We start from the raw sequence: 27,636 nt of genomic DNA on the forward strand, positions 1-27,636 counted from the left end.
TACCCTGCCCAGCTCTCGTGACTCTTTCGCCCCTAGCAGGGGAAAGGGTCACAAGGATCGAGCTGAGGTGTTTTTCCAGCCAACCACCTTATGTGAGACTTGCGGGACTGGTGCGCAGAAAAGGTCACCACAATACACACATCACTATTCATCTTGGAATATGGACCAGGTATTAAGGGCAGCAGCTCCCTATGCTCCTGGTCTTGTGACCACAGGACCAGGAGTAACTGGGATGGGTGCCTCCTGCGTGGGTACCCACACTCTAAGATATGGTTCAGCCACGTCATTGATTCGGTTTAGTTGGAGGCGGTCCATAAATGGGAATCTCCTGGGCCTACGCACCCAGGCTGTGAGAGGGAAGTGTGGACTCAGGGTGGTACGATAAGGGGGTGGTAAACAGACAGAAGCTCTCAGTGTCCCACCGCAGAAAGGAGAGGACCCCATTTTGGAGAAGCCAGCAGATAATAGTATCCTCAGTGTGGCTAGGAAGAGCAGTAGCCGCAAGTGATTTGCAACCAAGAACCCTGCACCCAGCAGAGGCTGTATTTTAAACTACCCTGCCTGGTAAACACTTTGTCCTCAACCCCCTAAAACCCAGCTTACTGTACCATCATACCACATGGCAGTCCACACTAAATCCCTATGAAAGCCCTGCTAATACTGTAGCTTCAGATCCCTTCTGTCCAACACACATGCACAATAAAATACTCAGAAGCCCTTGTCTGACTCCTACTGAATCTAGGCCTCCACCAGTCTCATACTACTCCTTTCTCCCAAGAGCTGAGCAAACCAGCACAATCCACACGGTGTGCAAATACTACACATCACAAGCAGTGCAGACACCACATAACACCAAGAGTGCGGACTTTCAAATTTCACCTCTACATTCTCTATGAACCTAATGGTCTTACCCGGATACCCCCAATGCGATGCTCTCCACCAAACTCTCGCCCGTTCTTGAGCCAGCGAATGCCTGGGGTGGGATTGCCTGCAGATGGGCATCGGAACTTGACGGTGTTACCGGCAGGGACTGCGTACAGTTTCTTGTCCATGCGCTGCGGCTGGCTCCAAAAGGGCGCTGAAAGAGAAGAATCTTAAGTTTATCTTGAGCCCCATATCAATGGAGCCAGATGCAGAAACATACATTGGCTTACTCATTTTCCATGGAGGCTTTCCCCGCTACAACATTCATTGCCTCACCTCCTGTCCAAAACTGTTGCATCACCTTTGCAACATTCACTGTCCCACTGACTGGCTTACCACTAACTTTCACCACCCACCATTGTCCATAACATTAACAATCACTGTGTTTTTCACAGTCCAAACCACAAGTAACTTGCCCAATATAGTCTCACTCTCATCTGCTCTTGTACATGAATCTTATCTAACAATCACCCTCTCACCCGCTAATCAACCCCCAAGCAATACTCGCCATCTCACTTGAATGCCCAGACTTCGCCACACAAGCCTCATCCACTGTCAGAGCAGAACATCTCCCACTGCATGTCCCACAGACAGGGCTCACCCTCTTATGCCTCCACTGCTATGTAGTACAGTTTACATGGAGAGGGGTCAGGGCTACTTATGGGACAGGATCAGATCTTGTTGCGAGACTTAACTCGGGTACAGGATGCCCCTCCCACCTTCCAGCTCCGCAAGCCCTGTACAGGCCCATCTCTGAAGTCAGGCACTGAATTCCACAGTCAAACCTGTCATTATCTTTTATGGCCCTTTTACCTGTGTCTGTGTAGGCTGTGCCTGTGTAAAGTTCAAACACTCACCCCGGTGAGAAGTAGAGTAAGGAGGGTCTTCTCCCAGATCGCCTGCAGAGTCCTCCCTTCCGTGATCCTCATCATCGTCATCCCCTGAGGCCAAAGAGTCTGCATAGAAAATACCACAGAAAATGCATTTAGTGGTTAAAGTGAGCACCTCTCTCCATGTCATTAAGAACGCTGTTTCCAATTTGGGACTTTTACAGCCCAAGACATTCTATGGGCGTTTTAGATTTGTGTTTTGCTTCCACTGAACTAATTAGACTAACACACCTGAAAGTAATGATTTGGAGGTGAAAAGGTCAAGACAGGAGACAGACTCCCTACTGACCTGTAGTGAGTTGGTCAACCTCTTAGCGAGCCCTTAGAATCTGAACTCTGATACCAGCACTGCCTGTCTACACAGGATTCTTCACGCCCCTTGCTTGAAATTTTAGTTAACCAGTTCCAAGTGGCGTTTTCTGGATCCAATGGCTGGCATACGAGTTTATATACCTGAGACTCTGCCACACGTTAAACTGCGCCGTAGGGACCCAAAAACATTTCTGTGTGCTATTTCACATAGATGGTGGGTAGAGAGCACACAAAAAGAAATACCAGCCATAATAATGAATAACATCAACCTCCAACAGACCAGAGACAACAGTCTCTGGTATGTTAATGAATTCTTTAGACTTGGGTGAAAAGGTATTCAACAGTGCTGCAAGGCCATACTAATGATAAAACAATGCTATACAGAACTCTGATAACATAAGCTAACATATTGACAACCCCTGATTGCTGTGTATTGAGTTCCACCTCAAGATTATCTCCCAGTAAACCCTAGACTCAGACTGATGTCTATTAAACAACCCCAGATTACCACCCAGGTTAGTCTGGCTCCAAATTTCCATCCTGTAAACTTCTGCCACCGGCTGCTGCCGGGCAATCCCTATCTAAATGTTCCTGGAGGAAAGCTCTAGCCCTTTTTCTCACTCAATTACCTGAGTCTCCAGATTACTGCCATTTAAAACTCAGTCCATGTTTCCCTCTCAGAAAGCTAAGACCCAGTGCCAAATTTACCTTCTAGGTGAGCTAATACCTCAAAGCCTAACCAGATATGTTTTCGCCACTTTCTTACCTACGACAGAGATGGTGAAGTTCCGCAAGATGTGGCCTGTACCGGGAACGACGCACAAGTAGAGCCCCGAGTCCTCATAGGTCACATCAGCGATCTCCAGTATTGTGTCGGTGAGCCGAATTCGGCCCCCATGTTGCAGGCGGGTGCTCTCTTTGTACCAGTTTACAATGGCAGTTCGGTTGGTGTCACAGAAGAGCCGCAGAGCATTACCAGGGTCCAACAGGAAGTGTTCCTCTTCTTCAGGTACCAACTCTGCTTAAGTGAAAGACACGGAGTGACCTTTTAGTGAACATCGACCGTAATCGTGTGGGACATTCAGTGTGGCCAAAGCCTCTGGCCATGGCAAAGGAGAAGGCTAGGCAGGTTTTCAGAAATAGACTATCAGGAAAGGGATATTACTTCCATAATAGGAATATTCTTAAAAATATTGACATTTTATACAGAACACATCACAAAAGCCACAGCACCATGGCATTTAACCAAAAGCTGTGATTATCACCAAGATCAAATGCATTTTCAGTGGTGCCCTTACATGGACATGTGCCTGACCTTCCAATAAACAGAGTAAGAGGAACCGTTGCTTCTCTGCAAACTTTAAACAAGTATTGACAAACCCAACAGGTCTCGCCTATGAGAGAGCTATTAGCTTTATCAATGTTTTATTGTCCAGGCAGGGACGACATTGGCTCAACATCCTATGATTCTGGACTAATCACTTAATCTCCCCATACCTAAAAAAAAAAATGAAAGGAAACTGGTGTAGTGTAACTGGTGCGCATGTAAAGCACTACAATACCTTCGGGCTGGGTCACGTTTGCCCATATAAAAATGCCCAAAAAAGAATAACTAGTACTTCAATCTCAGCACGATCAGCAGACGGACCCTAATTAAGGTAAATAAATCTGTACTTGGTTCATTTGCCACAGAAAGTGACGCCTGGCACACGCTGTCGAATTAAAAGGCAGCAAAAAAAGAGTGATAATGATACCAACCAATTGTAAGTAACGGATGGGCTAAAAAAACCTTTTTAGAGGTTTTATAAAAGACACTAAAGGTTGCCAAGCGACAGCATATGCACGCAGCCGCGGACCGTGCAGGTAAGAGCGGTGAGGCCAGGTGGGTGGGGATTTCAACAGACGACGACAGGTGAAATTTAAGTATTTATTTAATTTCCCCTCGTCATCATCTGTCGAAATTGTTCTGCTTGGGAACCAGCTTAGCACAAAGACCCTCAGCATGATTTAACTCATATCAGAGACTTACCCTAGCTCTGGAGAGAGGCCTTCTTTGCACAGTAACAGCAGCAACCAGATTTGATTTGGAATCCTTTTGATTTCGGACTAGTTTACTTACCTATTTTGCCGATTTACCCCAAAATGTACCCATTCTAAATAAAATGATCTGAAACAACAACATAGATTGCTGTATGATTCTCAAAGACACTGTACCTATAGACCCATTCATCTTAGTTTAAATGACTTGCATTTGCATCCTATCTACCCCTGGTGCAGTCTGTATATGCTCAGAAGAAATATAGCTTTATCTAAAAACTGCTTTAGTTGGTCTGGTGTTTGCATATTTAGTTTCCCACAATGGCGACACAAGCCCAGAATACTGTCTTGGATAGACTGTGCGCCCTTAGAACAAACTTGTATTGTTGCAGCACTCTACGATGCGGAGGCAAGTACCGAATGCTCACTCACTATGCTGTTTCTACGCTGTTTCAGGAATGTAATCTACGCTACACGTCTGTGTTACTGTTGGGATATCTAGTCTAGTGGTGTAGCAAGAAAACTACGAGCCGTAAGAAAAATCAAGAAAGTGTGACTTCTACTGAACAGACACTAGGGTGGCTGCAGGGCCAAGTTAAGTGACACAAAGTTGGAACCGGTACACAGCCAAATAAGTGAAACAAAGTTAGAACAGGTCCATGGCCAAGTTAAGTGACACAAAGAACAGGTTCACGGCCAAATAGGAGACACAAAGTTAGAACAGGTCCACGGCTAAGTTAAGAGACACAAAGTTAGAACAGGTCCACGGCGAAAAAAGAGACACAAAGTTAGAACAAGTCCACAGCCAAATAAGAGACACAAAGTTAGAACAGGTCAGCGGCCAAGTTAAGAGACACAAAGTTAGAACAGGTCCATGGCCAAGTTAAGTGACACAAAGTTAGAACAGGTCCACGGCCAAGTTAAGTGACACAAAGAACAGGTCCACGGCCAAATAAGAGACACAACGTTAGAACAGGTCCACGGCCAAGTTAAGTGACACAAAGTCGGAACAGGTCCACGGCCAAATAAGAGACACAAAGTTAGAACAGGTCCACGGCCAAGTTAAGTGACACAAAGAACAGGTCCACGGCCAAATAAGAGACACAACGTTAGAACAGGTCCACGGCCAAGTTAAGTGACACAAAGTTGGAACAGGTCCACGGCCAAATAAGAGACACAAAGTTAGAACGGGTCCACGGCCAGGTTAAGAGACACAAAGTTAGAACAGGTCGGCGGCCAAGTTAAGTGACACAAAGAACAGGTCCACGGCCAAATAAGAGACACAAAGTTAGAACAGGTCGGCGGCCAAGTTAAGTGACACAAAGAACAGGTCCACGGCCAAATAGGAGACACAAATTAGAACAGGTTCACTGCCAAATTAAGAGACACAAAGTTAGAACAGGTCCATGGACAAGTTAAGTGACACAAAGTTAGAACAGGTCCATGGACAAGTTTAGTGACACAAAGTTAGAACAGGTCCATGGACAAGTTAAGTGACACAAAGTTAGAACAGGTCCACGGCCAAGTTAAGTGACACAAAGTTGGAACAGGTCCACGGCCAAATAAGAGACACAAAGTTAGAACGGGTCCACGGCCAGGTTAAGAGACACAAAGTTAGGACAGGTCGGCGGCCAAGTTAAGTGACACAAAGAACAGGTCCACGGCCAAATAAGAGACACAAAGTTAGAACAGGTCGGCGGCCAAGTTAAGTGACACAAAGAACAGGTCCACGGCCAAATAGGAGACACAAATTAGAACAGGTTCACTGCCAAATTAAGAGACACAAAGTTAGAACAGGTCCATGGACAAGTTAAGTGACACAAAGTTAGAACAGGTCCATGGACAAGTTTAGTGACACAAAGTTAGAACAGGTCCATGGACAAGTTAAGTGACACAAAGTTAGAACAGGTCCACGGCCAAGTTAAGTGACACAAAGAACAGGTCCACGGCCAAATAAGAGACACAAAGTTAGAAACGGTCCACGGCCAAGTTAAGTGACACAAAGTTGGAACAGGTTCACGGCCAAATAAGAGACACAAAGTTAGAACAGGTCCACGGCCAAATAAGAGACACAAAGTTAGAACAGGTCCACGGTGTAAAATGATCTGAAACAACGACATAGATTGCTCTATGATTCTCAAAGACACTGTACCTATAGACCCATTCATCTTAGTTTAAATGACTTGCATTTGCATCCTATCTACCCCAGTGCAGTCTGTATATGCTCAGAAGAAATATAGCTTTATCTAAAAACTGCTTTAGTTGGTCTGGTGTTTGCATATTTAGTTTCCCACAATGGCGACACAAGCCCCGAATACTGTCTTGGATAGACTGTGCGCCCTTAGAACAAACTTGTATTGTTGCAACACTCTACGACGCGGAGGCAAGTACCTAATGCTCACTCACTATGCTGTTTCTACGCTGTTTCAGAAATATAATCTACGATACACGTCTGTGTTACTGTTGGGATATCTAGTCTAGTGGTGTAGCAAGAAAACCACGAGCCGTAAGAAAAATCAAAGAAAGTGTGACTTCTACTGAACAGACACTAGGGTGGCTGCAGGGCCAAGTTAAGTGACACAAAGTTAGAACCGGTCCAAAGCCAAATAAGTGACACAAAGTTGGAACAGGTCTACGGCCAAATAAGAGACACAAAGTTAGAACAGGTCCACGGCCAAGTTTAGTGACACAAAGTTAGAACAGGTCCACGGCCAAGTCAAGTGACACAAAGTTGGAATAGCTCCACAGACAAGTTAAGTGGCACAAACTTAAGAGGGAGAAGTGTGGCTCAGCGGCCAGGACAGCTGACTCTGGAGCTTAGGGCTCATGGTTCAATCCCCGGCTCCGGTGGCAGCTCAGCCTAGCACCATGTGACACTGGGCAATAGCTTGCTTAATCTTCCCGACAGCCCCCAGTGCCTCGAGACCCTGAGGGGTGATTAGTTTGCGCTTTACAAATACTGGGTTATTATTAAACTTAGAACAGGTCCACGGCCAAGTTAAGTGACACACAGTTAGAACAGGTCCAGGCCTCAGAGGCTCACTACAGCAAAGAGGGGGCTGCAACACTACAAAGGGTCGCAGATCAGAGACAAGCTGCACTTCAGGCACTAAGTGCTCCTGCACAGTATGTACAGCAGCAGTTACGGGAAGGACAGGCACAGAGATGAGTCTTAGTACAGGGAAACTGCCCTGAAGCAGGTACGGGCAAGACAATGGCTAAACACAAGCCTAGAGACCAGACCCTCAGTGCAGGAGAGTGACACTGCAGCAGGTACAGAGCTAAAGGTAAGAGAAAGAAACCTTTCCCTGCGCCTCTGCTCCCATCACATGGATAAGCATTTGTTGGTGACACACTACTCCTTCTTCAGACCAAGACCCAGGCAGCGAACCATTCAGAGAATGAGTGTTCGTTCACATGTGTGATTGGTGTATGTTCTTTTTAATCTCATATATTTGTAGGGTGAGTATAATCCCAAAATGTTGTGTTGAACGTCATATGACCATAGGCTGTTCTTTGTTTTGTACACGGCTTCAAATAAAGAAGAAAAGACTATAAGAACGGAGTTCTCAACTTCTTATATTCATACGACGTTCAACACACTATTTTGGGATTATAGCCACCATACAAATATATGAGATTAAAAAAAACACAAGCCAATCACACATGTGAATACTTACTTTGGAACAGGTGGCTTCTGGGTGAAACCACCGTTTTGGTATGTGCCACAGCTCAAATTGGGTCCTGACAAATATTGTGTGTAAATCCTGGTAACACCCACCAGCTACAAAGAACATGCAGAGGATGAGACTGACGGAGAGAGCGCAAGAGGGACATACAGAGGAAGAAAAACAAAGTCAGAGACACAAAAGGAATGACGGGAAGAGACATGCAGAGACAGGAGAAAATTAAAGAGAAGGATAGAGGCTGAGGCCTACACACAGCGGACAGAGATGGAGAGAAAGGATAGGAGAGAGGATGGAGAGGCTGGGATAATAATCTAGACAACCACACGAAGAATAACGGAGAGAGAGAAATAGTGAGTTGAAAAGTTAAAGACACGTTATTCCATGTATTAGATTGTTGATACATTCATCCAGTGGTCTGGGATGGAGGAACTCACAACAGCGTGCGCCAAGAAGGATATAACACCTCCCAAACTAGACAACAGGCAGCATCTGCCAGGCCTTGGTCAAGGACAATGAGGTAAGGCTGGGGTGTGCACATTTCACAAGCCATGTGAAGGGTGACACGGTACACATTGTGGGGGTTGAGGTCTTATGTATATGTAAGGGGCGACCGAGGGACTGATGGCAGCTTCCCATTGGGTTAGAACGAAAGAAGACACATAACGTGACGCAGTAAGTGCTTGGGGTGGGAGACAGGCTAATTAAGGTTTGCATTCTTTCCTCCCCACCCCGAGCCCCCCCCCCCCCCGTTCCCACTGAAAAGCCAGTGTGAGCCACTCACTCTCTTCCCTTGCCCATTCCGCCTGCAGATGGACAACCTTTGAACTTTGCCCCCCTTTCAGAGAGTGAACCCATTCAGCAGGGGGCGCAGGATTGAGAAGTCACACAGAAAGGCCCGTGACAGCCTGACAGATGCTGGAATGAACCTGTCACAGGCTGGTGACCTCCCCGTGACAGGTCTACGAGGGTCCCCCATTGTTTGAACTCACGCTTAAGGCCCGCCATCTTAACCAAAGTTGGGGGGCATCTAACCCCCAGTTTCTGCGCTATTTCTCCTGGCCCCACCAACTCCTCCGCCTTCATCCTATTACTAGCCCGCTCACCCCTCACTCCTCGTCCCTCTGCCCCGCTCTCTCCTGTCAGTTCTTTGAGTCCGTCTTCTACTTCCAAACCCCATCTTTTCCGTGTGACCCACGTATGTGGATCGAAGGGTCAGCGGACTAGTTTCAGGGATCTGACACGTGACCTCTTCAGGCCCACGCGCGTGCAGCCTCGCCGTGGCACCTGTCTTTAAACCGAGCGACTATAACCCGGCCTTATTGGCACTTCCGAGGCAGCCGACCGGCGTGTGACTGACTCTGCACCATCCTGACTGGCGTTCAGATCTGGGACAGGCAAGTAAAAAAAATGGTATTTGTAAAGCGCGAACTAATCACCCGTAAGGGTCTCAATGCGCTGGGGGCCGTCGGGGAGATTAAGTGAGCTATTGGCCAGAGTCACGTGATGCTGAGCTGAACTGCCTCCGGCGCTGGTGATCGAACAGTGACCGCGCGGTCAGCCACTCTGGCCGCTGCGCCACACCTCTCTCCACTCAACCAGTCACTAGCGGACTTCCAGAAGCCCAGGCACGGCAAACTCGCTCCTGTGAGGGCAAGGACTAGGCGGGTGGCTATGTGCCAGGGAGGAATAACAGGCACACCGGAGTATCCCAAACTTCTCGTCTGCAGCTGCCCATTCTGACCTTGTCCTTATGCCCTCCTGTCCCTTAACTTGACTTCTGCCTGACCCCAAAACCCCCCTAGGGCGCCATTCTTGCTGTTGACTTTGCTCCTTGTGGGGGGTATTGGCGAGGAGGAGGGTATGGGAGGGGTACTTTATGCCCAGCTATTTAAGTGCGGGGACCACGCCTCCGTGTGCGGCTCCCAGTCCTATATTAGTGGAGTGCAACTCCCCGGGGGGCTGATAAACCAAAGCAAAGCAGCTGGACTAAGTGTGGGGGTGCCATGTGGCCCACCCCACAGCTCCTCAAAACGTCCAGGGTGAAGGAAGCCGGGATGCTCCTCAACAAACCCGCTCATTGCCCCTCCCAGCCTCCAGCGGCGAGGGAATGAGAAATGCCATTCAACAAGCACCCCCTCCCGCTAACAAACTCACCAACAACCCCCAACCATTTGTTGGAGGCAAGAAGGGCCCTGTGTGTGGAGATCTCGAATTTGTCCTTCGGCAGGTGGGAGTAGCTACTCCGACCCGGTGCTGTCCCGAAGTGATTCTGGGCAGGGCCGGACTGGGAACTAAAACCAGCCCTGGCAAGGTGCTCGGCCAGCCCCTCCTCCCCATTCGGGAGGGGGGGGTGCACCGGGGTATTGCCCGGTGCCCGCTATGGCCAGTTCGGCCTGATTCTGGGACGATACTGTGAAAGCAAGGGATGTCACCAGGCAGCACTGGGGTGTCACAATGCAGCCAGGTGACGTCTGTATGATGTCTCTCTGTGTTGCTATGGGGACGAAGAATTCTGTTTTAATACCTTGGGATGTCACAATGCATCCAGAAGTCCTAAGATGTTACCAGGCAGGCCTGGGATGTCACAATGTGGTCAACGGGCGTCAGATCTGGGATTTCCCTAAGAGGCCCTAAATGGTGCTAATATGAGGTCTTAGAATGTCATGATACTGTCACAGGATCTCACTTACAGATTCTAGGGTGTCACCTAGGGGTCCCGGGATGTCTCCATATAGGTCTGGGGGTGTCATGAGGCCCTGGGATGTCACTATGTGACCACAATATGTTAGAGTGTAGATCCAGGCACTATGCACCTGAATGTGCTTCACTCTTGCTCTGCTACAGGGCTCGATGAAACCAAAGTTGACCTTTAAAGAGTGCCCTATCTGAAAAACCCATAGATGTTGATGCTTAAGATGTAGATTTGTAGAACATACCTGGTGTTTGCTAAAACATCTTGGTTTGTAGTCATGGAAGTTACCATAGTACACTTAGTTCTTTTTACATTATTACAAACTAAACTGGCCTCTTGACCTCGAGGTAAAAGTGGCTTGCATGTGTTTTAAAAATTTGCAAGAATCAAATTATAAAAGTTTGGAAACAGAATGTGTGCTAATATTTGAATACCGGATTCTAGATTTGATTGTACAAGCATCTGGAGAAGTACGTTTTTAGCTTTTGTTAGGTAATTGTGCCGCTTTATTTTCCATGTGCAGTTGTGTTAAGAAAATATAAACAAAATATTCGCTTTTAAAAGTGAGCCCATGTTGGAGAATGACACGTATATGGTGTATATTTATATATAGTGCTGTATTTAGGTATTTATTTAGTACTGTTGGGAGTGAAGGTGCAGCACAGGCTGTAACCAGATGTTAATTCTCCTTACCCATCATCTCAAGGCCCCCAAAACCCAAGCCGAGTTTTGCAGACGTTTTCTTTGGTACAGTTTCAACCCTAATTCTTGATCACTCCCACCGCACCATTCTAGATGATTTCCACATCTGGTTTGATCATACAAACACGCTTTCAGCCCACTAGATAATACAGAATAGCAGGCTAAATCTCAAACAGCTGGTGGAGGACACCAACATCATCATGGTCCACTCTCAGTGTAGAGCACCCCTCTATAATTCCATGAGGTGAGCTGTTAGCCATAAAGTTAAACATTCTCGTCTCATTTAACTATAAGTCAACCATGCGCCCGCAGACTACAACAAGCTCAAGTCTAAAGGAATCTTAAAACACAGTCTTCAAGCAATCCTAGAACTCCCAGCCCATGCAAACTAGGAATAGGGAGAGTTTGTGGAGTTCTACTCTGTGGAACTCTGCCTTGTGCCGGAAAAGCTCTGCCGCGTTCCGCAGAGTTCCGCCAGCAGCGGAGTCTGTTAAGGCATGCTGCTCACACTGATTTTAAGCGCAGGGAGTTTGTCCAACTCTGTTAAAGTCACCCAGAACGACACTCCACGTCAGAGGGCGTGGATGCTTTCTGCCGCCTGAGTAGACATTCTACTCGAATGGCAGCTTCATCAACACAGGGAGCAGATTTATCAGCGCGGGTCGTCGCAACCTGCCCGCCTGCCCGAGTTGAGAAATCTCACCAGGAGGAGGTCTAGGGGTCGATTTTTCTCTTCTGCACGCTTACCAACTTACCGTTGGCGAGCTGCGCAAAAGAAAAAACTCTGCTCCGCATTGCTTCACGGAGTTTTGCGGAACTCTGCGTGGAGTGGGCACAACTCCGCGAACTCCATCGGCGGAGCGGAATCCTTCACCTACCCATAATGCAGACCATCTCCTTGTCTCAGTCACAAAGCTCAAGTCACATCCTACTGCTGACCAAGTAGAATAACAAGGTGATCAGGCTCTTATACTTGGACAGCCGCAACAAAAAGACAGTTAGTGAATGTCTCGAATTACTTGTCCTTCTGGACCTCTCAGGGGTTTTTGACAACCTTGAACACCTAAGCAATTAAGAGTCATTAGGGACTGGCCAAGACCTTTCTCTTTGGTTACTCCCTAATATCTCTAGACCCGTTTCAATGTGAGTTCGACCCTGCTGTCCAAAAGAGTTCCACTGTATCTCCTTCCATAGTTAATATCACCATCTTCCGACTGCCGCCATCTTATTCATTACTTTGGACATGCCTGTTATGCTACAATGCTGATATAGTACTTTTCATTTCATCGTTACTCAGTGCTTGAGTGTCTGCTGAAAGCTGACCTCTGAGTGTTCGGCAATCAGCTCAAGCTAAATCCAGGCAGGAATTACATAACAGCGTATTGTGCTAAAGCATGACACATACATTTGCTTCCTATTGGGCCGCCATGCACTGCCCAATGGCAGGAGAGAACCTAAGCATCTACCTTATATGGACGGCTGACCATCTTAATGGTGCTAGAAGTTAACAAAGTAGTCAAAAGTACATTAATTGACTGACAGCCCTTTGATAACTCTTCCCATTCCGAACATTCGCACAAAGAATTCTAAAAAGAATAACTGAAGCCCTGCCCTAGGGTTAGCATGCTAGTTGACTCCAATTTGGTTTCCTCTTTAAGCTACTGTACATACATGAGTGGATGCAAACCCCAGTGGGCAGGTCCACATTGGCATTAAGAGACCAAACCATTTCTGCATTATACACACTGCAGTAGTTGTTGAGTGCCCACAAAATCACCACCATGCATCCTGCATTGTACAAAAGGGCAAGCCATACAAATTCATACACACTAAACTTATCCAATACCACCAAAAGCTCACCAGACTCTGGACTCCTTAAAAAAAAAATCTGCACCATCACTTGTCACCTATTCTCCTGGAAAACACTGAAAGCATGCCTATTTCCACAACCCAAACTCTAAAAAACCTACATGGTTATTCTCAGAACATATTAGGCTTACATAAACTACCAGGCAGGAAGTGACTGATTATTCTTGACCAGGAGGGTACAGAACTCTTATGATTTAAAGCATGCAACACAAGAAACAAGTCTGTTATGCCATTAAAACCCATGCTGGCTGCCTTAAGAGGTGAGGTGTCCAGGGCCCTCAACACTTTCCAGGTTGTGAAATCTGCCTGGTGCCAGTACAAAAGACTATGTGATCAACACTTTGCTCATGCAAAAGGACAGGAAATAAGCCAAGTGGGTATATTGTAACATTTTATTGCAGTTTAATCTCCCAATCATACATTTCTGCACTCAACACTACCAATACAACAATGTACACTCGACACACCAATACTACACCCTCGTACAGCCATTTCAGCGTCAAGAATGTGTAGTGTAAGTGGGACCAGCCTATTCCCATCACACACTGATGCAACGCACAGACATACAGGAGCATGTCTCTCCAACAGCACTGAATTCAATCAGTTTGCCTCAACAGATCCAAGCAATCTGCAAGAAATAAGGCACACCACTGGGCCTGTGCCTCAACAGCTATTGCAGAAAATGCGGCTGACCACACAAGATAAACATCACACCAAAAGAAATATAGATGGCAACGTGTTGCTCTGCAACAGCGTTTAGCACACAGAATACCAACGAATCCATGGAGGTCTTGATCCACTAACCACTGCGCATAAAAAGACAGCTTTTTGGGCACACTACCCAGTAGCAGGTGACGAGCAACTATTCACAACAGCAAATATCCATAAGTATGTTCTTATGAAATCCTAGAGATATGTGGGAATGCAGTTGCTTGACAATCCACACTATTACAGGCCATACCAATGGCAGACATATGCGACACACAAATAATGGTAATGTGGCATGTTGCTTCATCCAGGTCTTGAAACAAGTGGTCCCTCATCCAATTGCTTACAGTACCCACTATCAATACCAGTCAATACATCAGTCATTTGTGGAAGACTGACTTCCTTCAATGGGATCCCTCTATTGTGGCCCACCCTCCTTTCATGAACTCAAGGATGGCACCTTGCGCATCTTCACCACTGAAGACCCCCACCTTGCCATCAAGATATTGCTTTATTATTCAATTATTGTTCCCTTTCCTACCACCAGTTCCTCTCAGTGTTCCCCTGGTATGGTATGTATGTGACATTTGATGCCCTACACCCTCGTCAGCATCCCCTGGATAAGTAAACCTAAGAACACATAAGAGCACTGTGCACAAAAGTGCAAGGCTCAGAATGCTGGCCCAGGATACCCGTGTCTAGAGGCCCACTCCCTTGCCCCCCCCTTGTCCCCTGCTCCCAGTGCCACCCAATGCTCCATAAACCCCCAAAGATCCATGCATGCCCCTTGCCCTGTAAGTCCCACACTTCAGCCAGATACTACTCATTGTGCACACACTCTTACATTCCTCCACTTTCCTGCCCTCGGATAGAATCCTGGCAGAAAAGAGGGCAGAAGGCACAAAGAGTACACAGAGAACCAGGAGCACAGGTCTCGTCATCCTCTACATCCGTCAGCCCCCTCCATCCCTGTGTTACAGAAGCCAGGGTCCCCTGCTTCCTAGACTACCCCCTAGATCACTGCATCCGTCAGCCCCCTCCATCCCTGTGTACAGAAGCCAGGGTCCCCTGCTTCCTAGACTACCCCCTAGCTCACTGCATCCAATGCCCCCTCCATCCCTGTGTTACAGAAGCCATGGTACCCGGCTTCCTAGACTACCCCCTAGCTCACTCACTGCATCCAATGCCCCCTCCATCCCTGTGTTACAGAAGCCATGGTACCCGGCTTCCTAGACTACCCCCTAGCTCACTCACTGCATCCAATGCCCCCTCCATCCCTGTGTTACAGAAGCCATGGTACCCGGCTTCCTAGACTACCCCCTAGCTCGCTGCATCCAATCCATCCCTGTATTATAGAAGCCTTGGTACCCGGCTTCCTAGACTACCCCCTAGCTCGCTCACTGCATCCAATGCCCCCTCCATCCCTGTGTTACAGAAGCCATGGTACCCGGCTTCCTAGACTACCCCCTAGCTCGCTGCATCCAATCCATCCCTGTATTATAGAAGCCTTGGTACCCGGCTTCCTAGACTACCCCCTAGCTCACTGCATCCAATGCCCCCTCCATCCCTGTGTTACAGAAGCCATGGTACCCGGCTTCCTAGACTACCCCCTAGCTCACTGCATCCAATGCCCCCTCCATCCCTGTGTTACAGAAGCCATGGTACCCGGCTTCCTAGACTACCCCCTAGCTCGCTGCATCCAATCCATCCCTGTATTATAGAAGCCTTGGTACCCGGCTTCCTAGACTACCCCCTAGCTCACTGCATCCAATGCCCCCTCCATCCCTGTGTTACAGAAGCCATGGTACCCGGCTTCCTAGACTACCCCCTAGCTCGCTGCATCCAATCCATCCCTGTATTATAGAAGCCTTGGTACCCGGCTTCCTAGACTACCCCCTAGATCACTGCATCCAATGCCCCCTCCATCCCTGTGTTACAGAAGCCATGGTACCCGGCTTCCTAGACTACCCCCTAGCTCGCTGCATCCAATCCATCCCTGTATTATAGAAGCCTTGGTACCCGGCTTCCTAGACTACCCCCTAGCTCACTGCATCCAATGCCCCCTCCATCCCTGTGTTACAGAAGCCATGGTACCCGGCTTCCTAGACTACCCCCTAGCTCGCTGCATCCAATCCATCCCTGTATTATAGAAGCCTTGGTACCCGGCTTCCTAGACTACCCCCTAGCTCACTGCATCCAATGCCCCCTCCATCCCTGTGTTACAGAAGCCATGGTACCCGGCTTCCTAGACTACCCCCTAGCTCACTGCATCCAATGCCCCCTCCATCCCTGTGTTACAGAAGCCATGGTACCCGGCTTCCTAGACTACCCCCTAGCTCACTGCATCCAATGCCCCCTCCATCCCTGTGTTACAGAAGCCATGGTACCCGGCTTCCTAGACTACCCCCTAGCTCACTGCATCCAATGCCCCCTCCATCCCTGTGTTACAGAAGCCATGGTACCCGGCTTCCTAGACTACCCCCTAGCTCACTGCATCCAATGCCCCCTCTATTGGCTGTGCTGCCTTCCCATTCATCTGCGCCTTGGACCCTGTCCTGTGTACAGACAGGACACGGGTCTACACAGGCCTGGGTGCAGAGGACTAACCCTCCTGACCTCTCACTACCTCGCCCATCCTTGTATGACCCTCAGCCTTCACCCGCTCTCCTGCCTTCGGATGTGGTCCCATACAGGTGAGAGCAGGCAGGACAAGGAGTGCACGCTGGAGCCTTGGCACAGTCATCTTGGCCAGGTGCTCTGAAGCCCCCATCTCTTCTCCATTGACCTTACCTTGGTCTGCTTGCCTTCCCTCGGGTAGGGTCCTCGCACAGGAGAGTGCAGAGAAGGCCAGGAGCCCACAGAGCAGCAGGGGCAGAGGCCTCGTTGTACCCCTCCACCGGATGCCCCTGGAAGCCGTCAGCGCCCCCATCTCTAGGTCACTGGGGAGAGAAGGAAAAGGTGAGGAGGGAGATGAAGATGTGGGGGGGGTTAACTTTTAGTTGGTAAAGGGAATCTGAAGAGAAGCGCCATTCTTTTTTTTTTTCAAATACATTCTTCCCCAAAAAGCCATAGATACACTACTAACCACATCATTCCAAAATCAAAAGTAAAGAACGAAAAGCAGCCTCAAAGTCTAAAAGCGATTTTTCATTCTATATAGGGAGAAAAAACTACATTGTGTTTGAAACTTAACCATCACAAATATAGCACTTTACAGTAAAATGTTTTTACTTTAGTTCAGAGTGTTAGGGGGCACGAACTCCTTTTCTGTAAAGATCATGTCACCCCCCCTTCTGCCAAAACCGTAGTCTGATAACATTCTCACCCGATCTGGGCTCCATTCTCTTCCTATCAGTCTCGGGGTCCGATTGTTACACAATCAGTGACAAAGCTGTGTGTGGAGATTGTACAAACAGGGACCACCCAAAAAGGCCTTCTGTGTACCTGACACACCCCTTCTCCGATACCCACGGTCCCTCTCAGAACCAGCCACTGAAGGTTCAGCTGTGCCACTGGGCCCTAGAGTCCCCCATTAGTCATAGCTGCATTTCCATGCCAAATGTAATCAAAACGCCTGGCTTCCCCTCCTCCTCAGATCACCCACTTTATACTCCAATGCTGCCCTCTGTCCCAGAATCTACACCTTCCTCACCAGACGTGTATTTGTAAAGTGCACGTGTATCTTGGTGCTGAATGCCAGATGTTTATTGTTACCCAACTCAATGATACACATTTTATCGATCTCAGAAGGATGAAAGGCTGAGTGGACCCGCCGTTTTTTTTAATCACAATTAAAAAAAAATGATCAAAAGTCCATAGGCATTAAGTAACTTTCACAAATCAGCCCAAAAACAGAAAAACATTATGTTCATGAATAAGATATGCAATAAAATAAAAGCTGGAGGAAAGGGAAAAAAAATGATCTCGAAAACCAGGATTTCAACCCGCGACCACAGGCCCCTACAGTGGGCGCATAAATCCACCAAGCCACCAGACCCACATACCCTGCTCTCCTGCCACGGGGCCTACAAGCCTCTGTCCAACAAGGCTCGTTACTCACCCCCCTCCCGGGCTCTTTTCCTTCAGATCCACAGAGGGAGACCCCTCTGCCTTCCCAGATACCTGCCGCAGGACTCCAGGCAACACACAGGCATCAACCCCCACGGCACACAAAGGCAGAGCCAGCAGCCAGGCCCTGGTTACAGATTGACAGCATTCCTGGGAAGCCAGCTGAGCCCAGGCTCCGGCGGGAGTCCCGCTGCAGTGATCTGGCGCAGAGGGGGCTGGCACGGGCAGGCAGGCCCTGGCCACAGGCACATCAGCTATCAGAAGCCGCCATGGTCTCCGCTCCGGGGAGATATGTGTGCAGGCAGAGGGCTGCTGAGGGGCACAGACGGGGCTAGTAGAAGTCCCTGTGGGGACATGCTCTGTAGATCTGGGCAAACTACACTCCCACGAGCTGAAATGCATTGATGTGAAAGGGTTTTCTCTGAACCACGTGCCCATGAGATGAGAGGAGGTAACTGGTCACCCGATGAAAGGGGGGACACCCCTGAGCCGTCCTTTCCCAGGGGTGGTCCTGCGCCAGGCAGTTTTAAGAGACTCTGAGTCAAGCAGCCCTAGAGGACAGCATCGAACTGCACAACAAAATCAGCCCTGGCAGAAAGCACCAGACAGGCCAGCCTCACCGCAACAGACTCCGACTAGAGTGCCGCCACTTGCCCCGTCTCCCTGCTCATGCCCCCTTTCGGTAACCTGGAGCCAGGAAGGGCCAGGCTGTCGAGAGGGCAGACTCTGTACCCCTCGCTGCTGCCAATGAATGACATGCCTGTGGTTACACAATCTTTGTTTTCACTACGATTGATTATAAACTCGGGTAATGTTTGTTTGTGACCTCTGATAATTGAGTTCTGCCATTAAAAAAACACGAGGGTCATTCAGTCCAAGCGGGGGAGTGGGGCAGGGTCACTTTTTTTGGGACAATGATTCCTTGGGGGGTTTTCCGCTGCTTAGGCACCAGGATAAGGTACCGGTGGGAGAGTAGAGTATGGAGGGCAGCGAATACTGATAATGTTAGAACTCCCTGTAGCGCCTAGAATTGGCCTGGTCTGCCCGTTATTATAGCGCACCATATCTTATATGGAGCTCTTGCCCATGACCCTTGCGGTCCCAGGAGTTTGGGCGGGGCGTTCTAGCCCAGTGCGTCCTGCTTTGGACGTTTGCACTGAACCCTAAGAAGGGCTGGTAGGGGTGGAGCTCACTAGCTAACGAAACTTGAGGGGGGCCCTCCTGCACACTACATGCCGCCCCCACCCCTCCAGATTCACTCAGGAGCTCTCAGGCCAGGATACTGAGCTGAGGGCCCACCCCCTGAGCTCGCCCCCCCCCCCCCTCACCCAGGAGCTCTCAGGCCAAGGTATTGTCCTAAGCCCCCACCCCCTCACACAGACCCAGAGCTCGGCCCCCGCACCGCCTATGTAAGGCCACTGTTTTGAGCACAAATCTTCAGAAGGAATTATTATTCTCAGTATTTCCGGCAGCTTGGCTTGGAATCTTGAATCCTGTGTGAACTGGCAATGTTGACACGCCATTTAACATGTGTGGATTCTGTACACAATTTTCAATTTGACCCTTATCAAGTATGATCCAATGGACATGGCAGTTATTTAGGGGTCACCAGGGGTCGCAGCTGCGACCCTTGGCTTGTCCCTAAAGACCCCAAGCGCTGCCTTTGCATCATTGGCCCAGATGTAGGCAACATCAGTGCCCGGAACAAATAGGCAGCTTGTCCTTGCGGACACTGGTTGGGGCTCCACTTTCCTTATTTTGTTACTTTTTTATTACACTACTAGTGAATAATGCTACAATTTTCTCTATTAGTGTATTCAATAATGGAGTATGATTTGCTGGAATTTAACCGTCCCTGGCGGCTGAGGTAAGTAAAAAAAGTTTTTAAATGTATGTTGCGTGCATGTTTGTGGGTGAGAGTGTGTTTATGTGAAATTTGATGAGAGTGTGTGTATGTAAGTATGTCTGTGTAAGTAAAAGTAACGGTCAAATGGCGTGAGATGTCAGCATCCCTGCTCTATGGTGTTGAACTAATTGACTTGGGGCAATGGAGTTTTTTGAATACTGTAGAGGGAAAAATTCTCCGACAATTAGCCTCAGTTAATACCGCCTGCACAGCGGCTGCCCTTAGATTAGAGTTTGGAATCCGCAGTAGTGGGGTGCAGGCTTTAGCAGGGATCGTTCGTTGGGTGTCGTGCCTGGCCCGTGGGGACTCTGGGACTATGCGGAATCTTAAAAAGAATTGTTGGGATCCTTAAAAGAACACTCTAGAATTGTGAGGAATTTTAGAAAAGCGGTTGAATACCTGCAATTAGATGAACTAACTTTATTCACATTGTCCCCAGGCCAGTTGAAGGCTGTTTTAAAACTGGCCACTTGGAAATTAAGTTTCAGCCTAGACAGGGAGGCAATTCTTGTAAAAAAAAAAGGCAGTTCGCCATTTCTTGATTCCTGCCTATATAAGAAAATGCAACCGTATGTTTCTTGGAATATACCTCACGGTATACGGCGTTTTTGGTTCCTCTTGAGGCAGGACCTTCTTCCTCTAAATAATTTAACATCTAGATGGTATGGGTCCCCTGCAAATTGTCACCTTTGTAATATGTCCACCCAGGATATTGTACATGCCCTCTTTATATGTCCAGCCTTGCGGATATCACGTAGAAAGTGGTTTAGACATATATGTTTACAATTGGGTCTCTTGACGGCGAGTTCCTTTCTGAATGCTTTGAATAATCCGCCCAATTAAATGTTCTGTTTTAATATATTTAACTTTTTTAAATGTTTTCTAGCTATTTATTAGAGGGCTTGGGAATCAAATGCTTGTCAGTTTCTGTTTTATGCAAAGTTTGTGTATGTACAAATATATGTTGTATTTCTTTTATGTGGATCTCTTATGAGTTCCAAAACATAAATAAAGAATTGAATTGAATACACAGCGTGAGATGTCACTTCCGCTTTCCCTGGCATTTAGGTGGATTGATGTTCGTGCCAATGTATATCGAAATGTTCTTAAATCTCGATGGGAGGGTTGGGGGGGGGGGCGCCACATTCACCATGTGCCTTTATCTATCTCATGCATGGTCGTTTTCATCCCTTCCTTCTCCCTGTGCTGTCGTTGTCCATCTTTCACTTCCTCTTCTTTCCCCATTTCTGCCATTCTCGCTCTTATTCTGGGTGAAAGTCTGGTGTTGAAAAATAAGTCCCAGTACCTGCAACCACCGGCTCAAATTAAACACTGCCCACGCCACCTTCGAAGCCGGCTGCATCATCCTTCCAGGTTCCAACCATCACTACCAGCAACCCGCCCAGCTGGCTGACTAGCTCACCAGGTCATAAGGCTCTTTGGCACACCTGCAGCCAGGTCACCAGCAGACTGCAAAGAAGCAAGTGCAAGAAAGGGAAAAGCAGTGTTTCTGCAGGCCGCCTCCACCTGTGCACCCAGGCTGTGGAACAACATCCCAGCATCCACCAGGACTGCCCCACCCCTACTCCAATGTAGGAAAGAGCTGAAGACGCACTTCTTTCACCTCTTTAAGGAACTCTACTCTCAGAAGTCTCTCTCACACACACAAACACTCTCTCGCACTCTACTACTCTCTGCTGCCTTAGATTAGGCTCATGCTATACACATACCACATCCATACATATAGGTCCACACTGCCCCACAACAAGTGCAAGACAGGGAAAACCAGTGTACTGCAGGCCTTCTCCGCCTGTGCACCCAAGATCTGGAACAACATCCCTGTATCCATCAAAACACACCTGTGTGATTGTACCTCTGCCCTATACAGCGCTCCGCTGCCTTGGAGTAGGCCCAGGGTATACAGATACCATATACATACATATATAGGCCCACGCCTACCGCACTGCCCCGCAGTTTTGCCTTCTCACATTGCCCACCGGCTTTAGCTTTCTCTGTCAGCATCCTTCATTGCAAGCCTCTCACCTGCCCCACCGGTGCCTTACATGCTCCAGAGCCCACACCTGTCCACCCTGCACCCCTAAGTGCTATCTAAACACCCACTGCACGCCGGACCTGCTGGTTAGGGACGGATCACCTCCATACCATTCAAACCGTGGCCTCTTCTCACTAGTCCGCCGCTTGCTCAAACCCTATAATAAGCAAGCAGCGTTCTTCAGACAAGTGAAGAGATGCCCTCCGAGTGCGTAGCCAGCGTCACTAGCCCTAGTGCAAGGGCGAAAATGGGCCCTCTGACTGCTGTTTGAATGGGGGAAAGTACAGCAGTAATTAGGTTAAGATGGCCTCTTCAGTCCTTTAGGCGCCGGTGCCACTGCACCTGCTGCACCAAATGGAAGCTACGTCCCTGAGTGTTAAACACCAATATGGAAGAACCAAACACTCATAGCATAGCGCAGAAATCTACGGATCATAACCACGGAATTATACAACAAAGCTCGAAAATTCATAAACAGCTTATAATTACAAAGAGCAGGATTATAAGAAAAGCGAGCATGGTTCCATATTAAACTGCGAAATTAGATTTAAGACACTCTATATTAGAGCACAGAAATGGACAAGAGTTCAACAGAAAAAACCACAAATCAGAATTCAATTCGAAGTGTGCACTCTGTAATGAGGCGCACAGATGCCGCCCACCAGTTTGCCCAAGCACACACGTCCACCAACACACACTTCACGATTATGTTTAAGTTTTATACCTCACAGTATATCCCAAGCGAAATCGCGTGCTTTACATTTCCATGTTTCTCCAAATATAGCCATTACACAAACAACTGAAATGCGAGACATTTCCATTAACGACACATGGGTCAAAAGCATCTTTGTACCTCGATCCCTGGCGGGACAGAGGTGTTCAGTGTTACTCCCACCACGGGCAAACAAGGGACGCTCTGTGCGCCCCCTCTACCAACAGCAACACTTTCTCCAGTCCTGGCAGCCCTCCCCTCTGGTGGGGAGATTGAATTTCCTTGGAGCGAAACCTTAAAGTGGACACAGTGCGGCAGGCAACAGCCAGGGCCGTGGCCCTGAATGTCAAGGTAAAACGTGATAACAAGTCGTGAACAGACCTTTCATTAAAATAAATCAAGAACATAAAATAATCTCAAACACCAGACTCAGAGCCAGGGGGAGACAAGGTCAAACTCTGCCATGCCCTGTTTCTTTGATCTGTACTTTTCCCCCCATCTGCTGCCGCCTGTTTCTCTGTTCTAGGAATGCTTGCCTGCTCTGGTCTCTGTCTTCTGCGTGTTTATCTGTTCTCTGTGCCTGTCTCGGTCTGCTTTATGTGCAATTTATCTACAGTGGGTCGGGAATGCAGTTCTCTTTTTTAGGGGGCCCTATTATGTGTCTATCTCTTTGCTCTGTGTCCTTGTCTCTTTTATCTACCAGCTGGGGAGGGAGGTGAGGTCCTCTACTCTGCACCCTTTTCTCTATTCACTGTGACTGCACGTTTCTGTCTTCTGTGTCACTTTACGGGATACGTTTGTGTTTTCTGGTCAATGTTTCTGTAGTGTGCATGATTCTAGGTTTTCTGGTTTGTTACTGTGTTATGGACATATCTCCCTCTTATGCGCCTGGCTAGGGTCTGTGTTCTCTCTTTGGGTTTAGTTTCACTGTTGGGTGTTATTATCTCCGTTGTTCTGCTCTCTCTGTTTTGGGTAGGCTGCTTCTCTATTCTGAGTCAGTTCCTCTATTCTTTCTGTTATAATTATATACATATATACATACACACACATACTGTCTCTTTCTCTGTTCTGTGTTTTGCTGTGCCTCGAGGGTGTCTCTCTGCCATGTGCTTCAAAGACTCAGTTCAGTCATGAATTATTTGTAACTTATACAACATTGTTACATTATTCTTTATAGATACTCATCACCTGTATCACTTTTATTATATTTTACTATTTATTTATTGCCTCAAATTCTAATAAAACTTTTTGAACTAAAAAAAGACTCAGTTCAGTCCATGCACCTAAAGGAGAAGTGCGCGTCTCATCCCAGCCCCTTCGTTTACCTCCAGTCTTACATCGCCACCCCGCAACTAGCCCCACCTACCTGTCCGTGCACCCCCCACACCACCACCCCTCTCCATGATATCTCTCCGTTATCTCACCTCTCCAAGGGGGGGCTCCTCTGGTGTTGGACTGGGGGCCCTCCACACCCTAGTATCCAGGGACCTCGGGTGGAAAGCTCAATGTCCCAACAAAAAGCAGCCTCCTCCGGGTTTGGGGCGCGCTCAAGCCCCCCAGTGCATCCAAGCGGAGGGTCCCTCGTGCGCGCGCCTGTCTGGTGGGGCTCCTCGAGACTGGAGGGGGCGCAGCCTGTCCGGTACCCCCTGCACACCCCGGGCTCCTCTCAATCCTCGGGGCGAGTGTCCCGGCGGTAAATCCGCAGGGGTGGATGCCCGCGCACTCCTTCAGGGTATGAGGAGAGGTCGCCCCCGGTGGCGAGTGGTGCGCTCCAGTCCTCAGGCGCTGATGCCAGCGGCCGATCCGGTGCCCTCAGTGCGGCTCCGTGGTCTTGTGCCCGCCCTCGCTCTCCTCGTGGGTGCGTGCCCGGCCCCGCGCGCTCCTCAGGGGTGAGACAAGTTACTCTTCACACGGTCCTCGGGGTGAGACAAGTTACTCTACACACACGGTCCTCGGGTGAGCCGCTGCCCTCTCTTGAGTCTCGAGGTTTCTCTCACGGGCTAGCTCCGCCGAGCACTCCTGAGGGAGCTCCCGGGTCACACCCCCCGAGGTCCCTCCCCCCTCCAGCCTTCTGTCCATGCGCCTCACCAACAATAGAGCCGCGGAGAGGGGGGGATGCAGTGACCCTCCCTCCCGACACCTCCCCCAGCCCTTAATCCTCCCAGCCCTGCATAATCCCCATCCCTGCACCGTGTGCCCTCACACACCCCCGAGCCTCGCAGCGCGGGGATCCTTTACCTCTTCCTCCTGACTGGTGTTACTGGGAGCATCCCAGTCAAGGAGGAACTATGTATTTACAGATCTCGGTATTTATTTGTCACTTTATGCTAATGGAATAGGAGGGACGGACAGCCTGCGCTACACAACAAGGGATGGAATATAAACCGGTGTCGGGGGCTCCTAAGCAAGGGGGCGCACATACATACACCCTGACAGTAAATAAAGGGACGGCTGTCCCTGCCACGTTGCCCATCGATTCTACTGGGTCTACAGCTCTGTCTTTACCCTATCTCTAGAAATATTCATAATCATCATCATCTTTATTTCGGCAACGTGCCATAAAAGGTAGAAATATTCATTCACGCGTGCCTGTTGCCTGAAAGGAGATTTCACACATTTACTGCCCGCCCGCTGGGAATATTCTTTCACATCACCCTCCCACCTCCATTAATTTACTTATAACCCCGAGGTACAGACTTGCCTCTTTCCTATCTGCTTCTACTACGTAGAATACTTCCTTATTTACACGCCTCTTACACCCTCCTTCCCTCACACATCTCTCTCCTCCACTGGTTTTATGACCCCAGGGCACGCACTGTATAAAGTTAGGAACTGGAAACAGTACTCTATATATGTGTGGCCCAAAACGTGTACACAATATGTCCCCCATAACAGGACACATGACTCACATGAGCCCCGCGGAACTGGACACCGTCGTCCAGTGTTATCCTCCACACATGTCCAACCGAGGCCCGGCCAGTAACATGCAATGAGAAACTGAACCTCACTTTCTGGCGGGGGGGGGGGGGGGGGGCACTCCCCGCGAGCACGCGGGTCAGTGAGCTCCATGTCCCGACAACAGGGCCCCAGCGGCCTGATTGTGTTTGTAGACTCTTGGTCGGGGAGCTTGGGGTGGACTTGGAGCCAGGCCTGCCTCCCCTCCCAACCACCTGCTGAGCACCAGCCATTGAGACTCATGATTAAATCCTCCGAGCACAAAACTTTTGCTCAAACAAAGTCCACATTCCTCCCCCTCCTTTGTGCGGCCGGCTCACGTGACCGCAGCCCTCGCCCTCTGCATCTCAATGGCTCCATTAAGGGCTGCCCTCATCTGCCCCAGCGCCTTACCTGCTCCTGCGGCCCGGTGGCGAGCTGCTCATTACTGGAGTCCATTGTCCGCTCAGATAAGGCCGGCCAGGGCGGGGCCTCCCGTGCAGGGAGGGGGGCTCTGTGATTACAGCTAATGGGCCCAGAGGAGTGGTCACTCCCCAGATCAAGGGCGCCTCTTTAATCGGACCCCCAGGGGGGCTCGGCCAGATAGAAACATCTCCGGATTCAGAGCAGCGTAGAGTTAAACGAGGCATCCTTCGGAAATGTAGATAATAACTCCCATGGACGGATGAGTACCTTCTGGAAGGAGAGGAACAACTCGACCGAGACATGAATCTTTTATTCCCTGGCACGAAAAACTGCCAGAGGTGAGCATGTTATTGTCTGACTGGAACAGCACCGAGAAACAAGTATGCTGGTCCCTCGGAATACATTTAAGAAACCCGTGTGCTATTCTGTGATTGAAATAACTTTTTTTTTCTGATGGGAATAACCACCGACAGCATTATATTCTCTGACAGGAATAAACCTACTCAGAGACGCGTCCTCCCTTCGTGATGAGCGAGAACCTGAAAGTGACATTTTTTCTTGTAGACAAATAACTCTTTCAGAGACGCGCATATCTTTTAATCTTCCACGATGATTTACTTAAAAACTTCAAAACTAACTTGTGAAGAGTACTCGCACCAACGCCGGAACGTTTTCTGCCATTGTATTGATCTGGTGGGCTGGCTCCCTATTCAACTGTTGCATGCTAAAAAAAAGTGTTGCATGCTAAAAAAACCACTCATAGTCATACCAATTTAAAGAAGATAAAGCGCATTAAAATTATTTATGACTTCACGCATTCGCACTTTATAACATGAGTCAAACTAACAATTAGGGCTCCCTAAGAAGTGATCTTAGTTAGACCACTCTCATGTGTTGTAGCTGAACTGAATTGGTAGGGGACCGTAGCATTTTAAAAATGTTAGCTGGAATATTTATTTCACTTTTTTAACTTTAAGAAAACGCTTACCTGTTTAACAGAGCGCGTACAAGTTATATAGTATGTTGTTTTATATCATGTAATGGTTTTTAATTAACTGAATCATGAATAATAAATAAGTGACACAAATGATTTACTTTAAGAGGAGACAGGTCTTTTGTCCTGTGCTGGAATACTGAATATGTATGTAGTGAGTTTTCTAAATCTTGCACCATAGTACCTCCCTTTTGCAGAAAAGTCTAGCCCACCCAGAGCTAGCCTTGGACTGGCATGCATTCCTTCTAACGCCCCAAAATCCTGCAAACTATTTACCTCTGCCATTAACACTTCAACCTGCGTCCCACTCCGCTAGCCAAAGCTGTTATAAGGGTCATAGCATCCCAGTCAAGAGTCACCAAAGCGGCCGGGCCATCTCGGATTGGTCTTGGTCTGATAAATGCACGCATTTATTTATTTTATTCAATTTATAATGCGCGCAGCTACCCGAATAGGGGTTCCCGGCGCCAAGGGACAGCCTAAAAGAGGGAACAGAGAGACAAACTGAGTTTACTGCGTGAAAAGCCATGTCTTAAGGTTCTTCCGGAAGCTAGTGTAAGTAGAGGCATTTTTCAGGAAAATAGGTAGCGAGTTCCACATCTTAGGACCTAAGTGGGAGAAGGAACGACCACCCATTCTCACTAGTTTGAATCGAGGGATCACAAAGTCACCGTGGGTGGAAGAACAGAGAGTACGAGCTGGGACGTAAGTATGAACAAG

The 27,636-nt window shown here is 48.5% G+C and overlaps 1 protein-coding gene across 10 annotated transcripts in view; it reads right to left on the minus strand.

Moving 5' to 3' along the window:
- The window catches only part of FGFR4 (fibroblast growth factor receptor 4), a 104,182-nt gene that overhangs the window by 17,392 nt on the left and 59,154 nt on the right, over positions 1-27,636 (minus strand). The window contains exons 1-6 of one of the 10 annotated variants that reach the window (XM_078652787.1): positions 24,195-24,573; positions 23,987-24,155; positions 16,614-16,762; positions 2,893-3,144; positions 1,782-1,880; positions 912-1,078 (exon numbers count right to left, since the gene is read on the minus strand). In XM_078652787.1, coding sequence (XP_078508913.1) covers positions 912-1,078; positions 1,782-1,880; positions 2,893-3,144; positions 16,614-16,752 — 657 coding nt within the window. In that variant the 5' untranslated portion in view covers positions 16,753-16,762; positions 23,987-24,155; positions 24,195-24,573. Of the gene's footprint in view, positions 1-911; positions 1,079-1,781; positions 1,881-2,892; positions 3,148-16,613; positions 16,763-17,827; positions 17,959-18,511; positions 18,645-23,986; positions 24,848-27,636 lie in introns of those variants that run through there. The other 9 variants (XM_078652792.1, XM_078652789.1, XM_078652782.1 and 6 more) reach the window with 9 other exon arrangements.

The sequence above is a fragment of the Lissotriton helveticus genome, chromosome 7, assembly GCF_964261635.1.
Source record: "Lissotriton helveticus chromosome 7, aLisHel1.1, whole genome shotgun sequence".
Classification (NCBI taxonomy): Eukaryota; Metazoa; Chordata; class Amphibia; order Caudata; family Salamandridae; genus Lissotriton; species Lissotriton helveticus.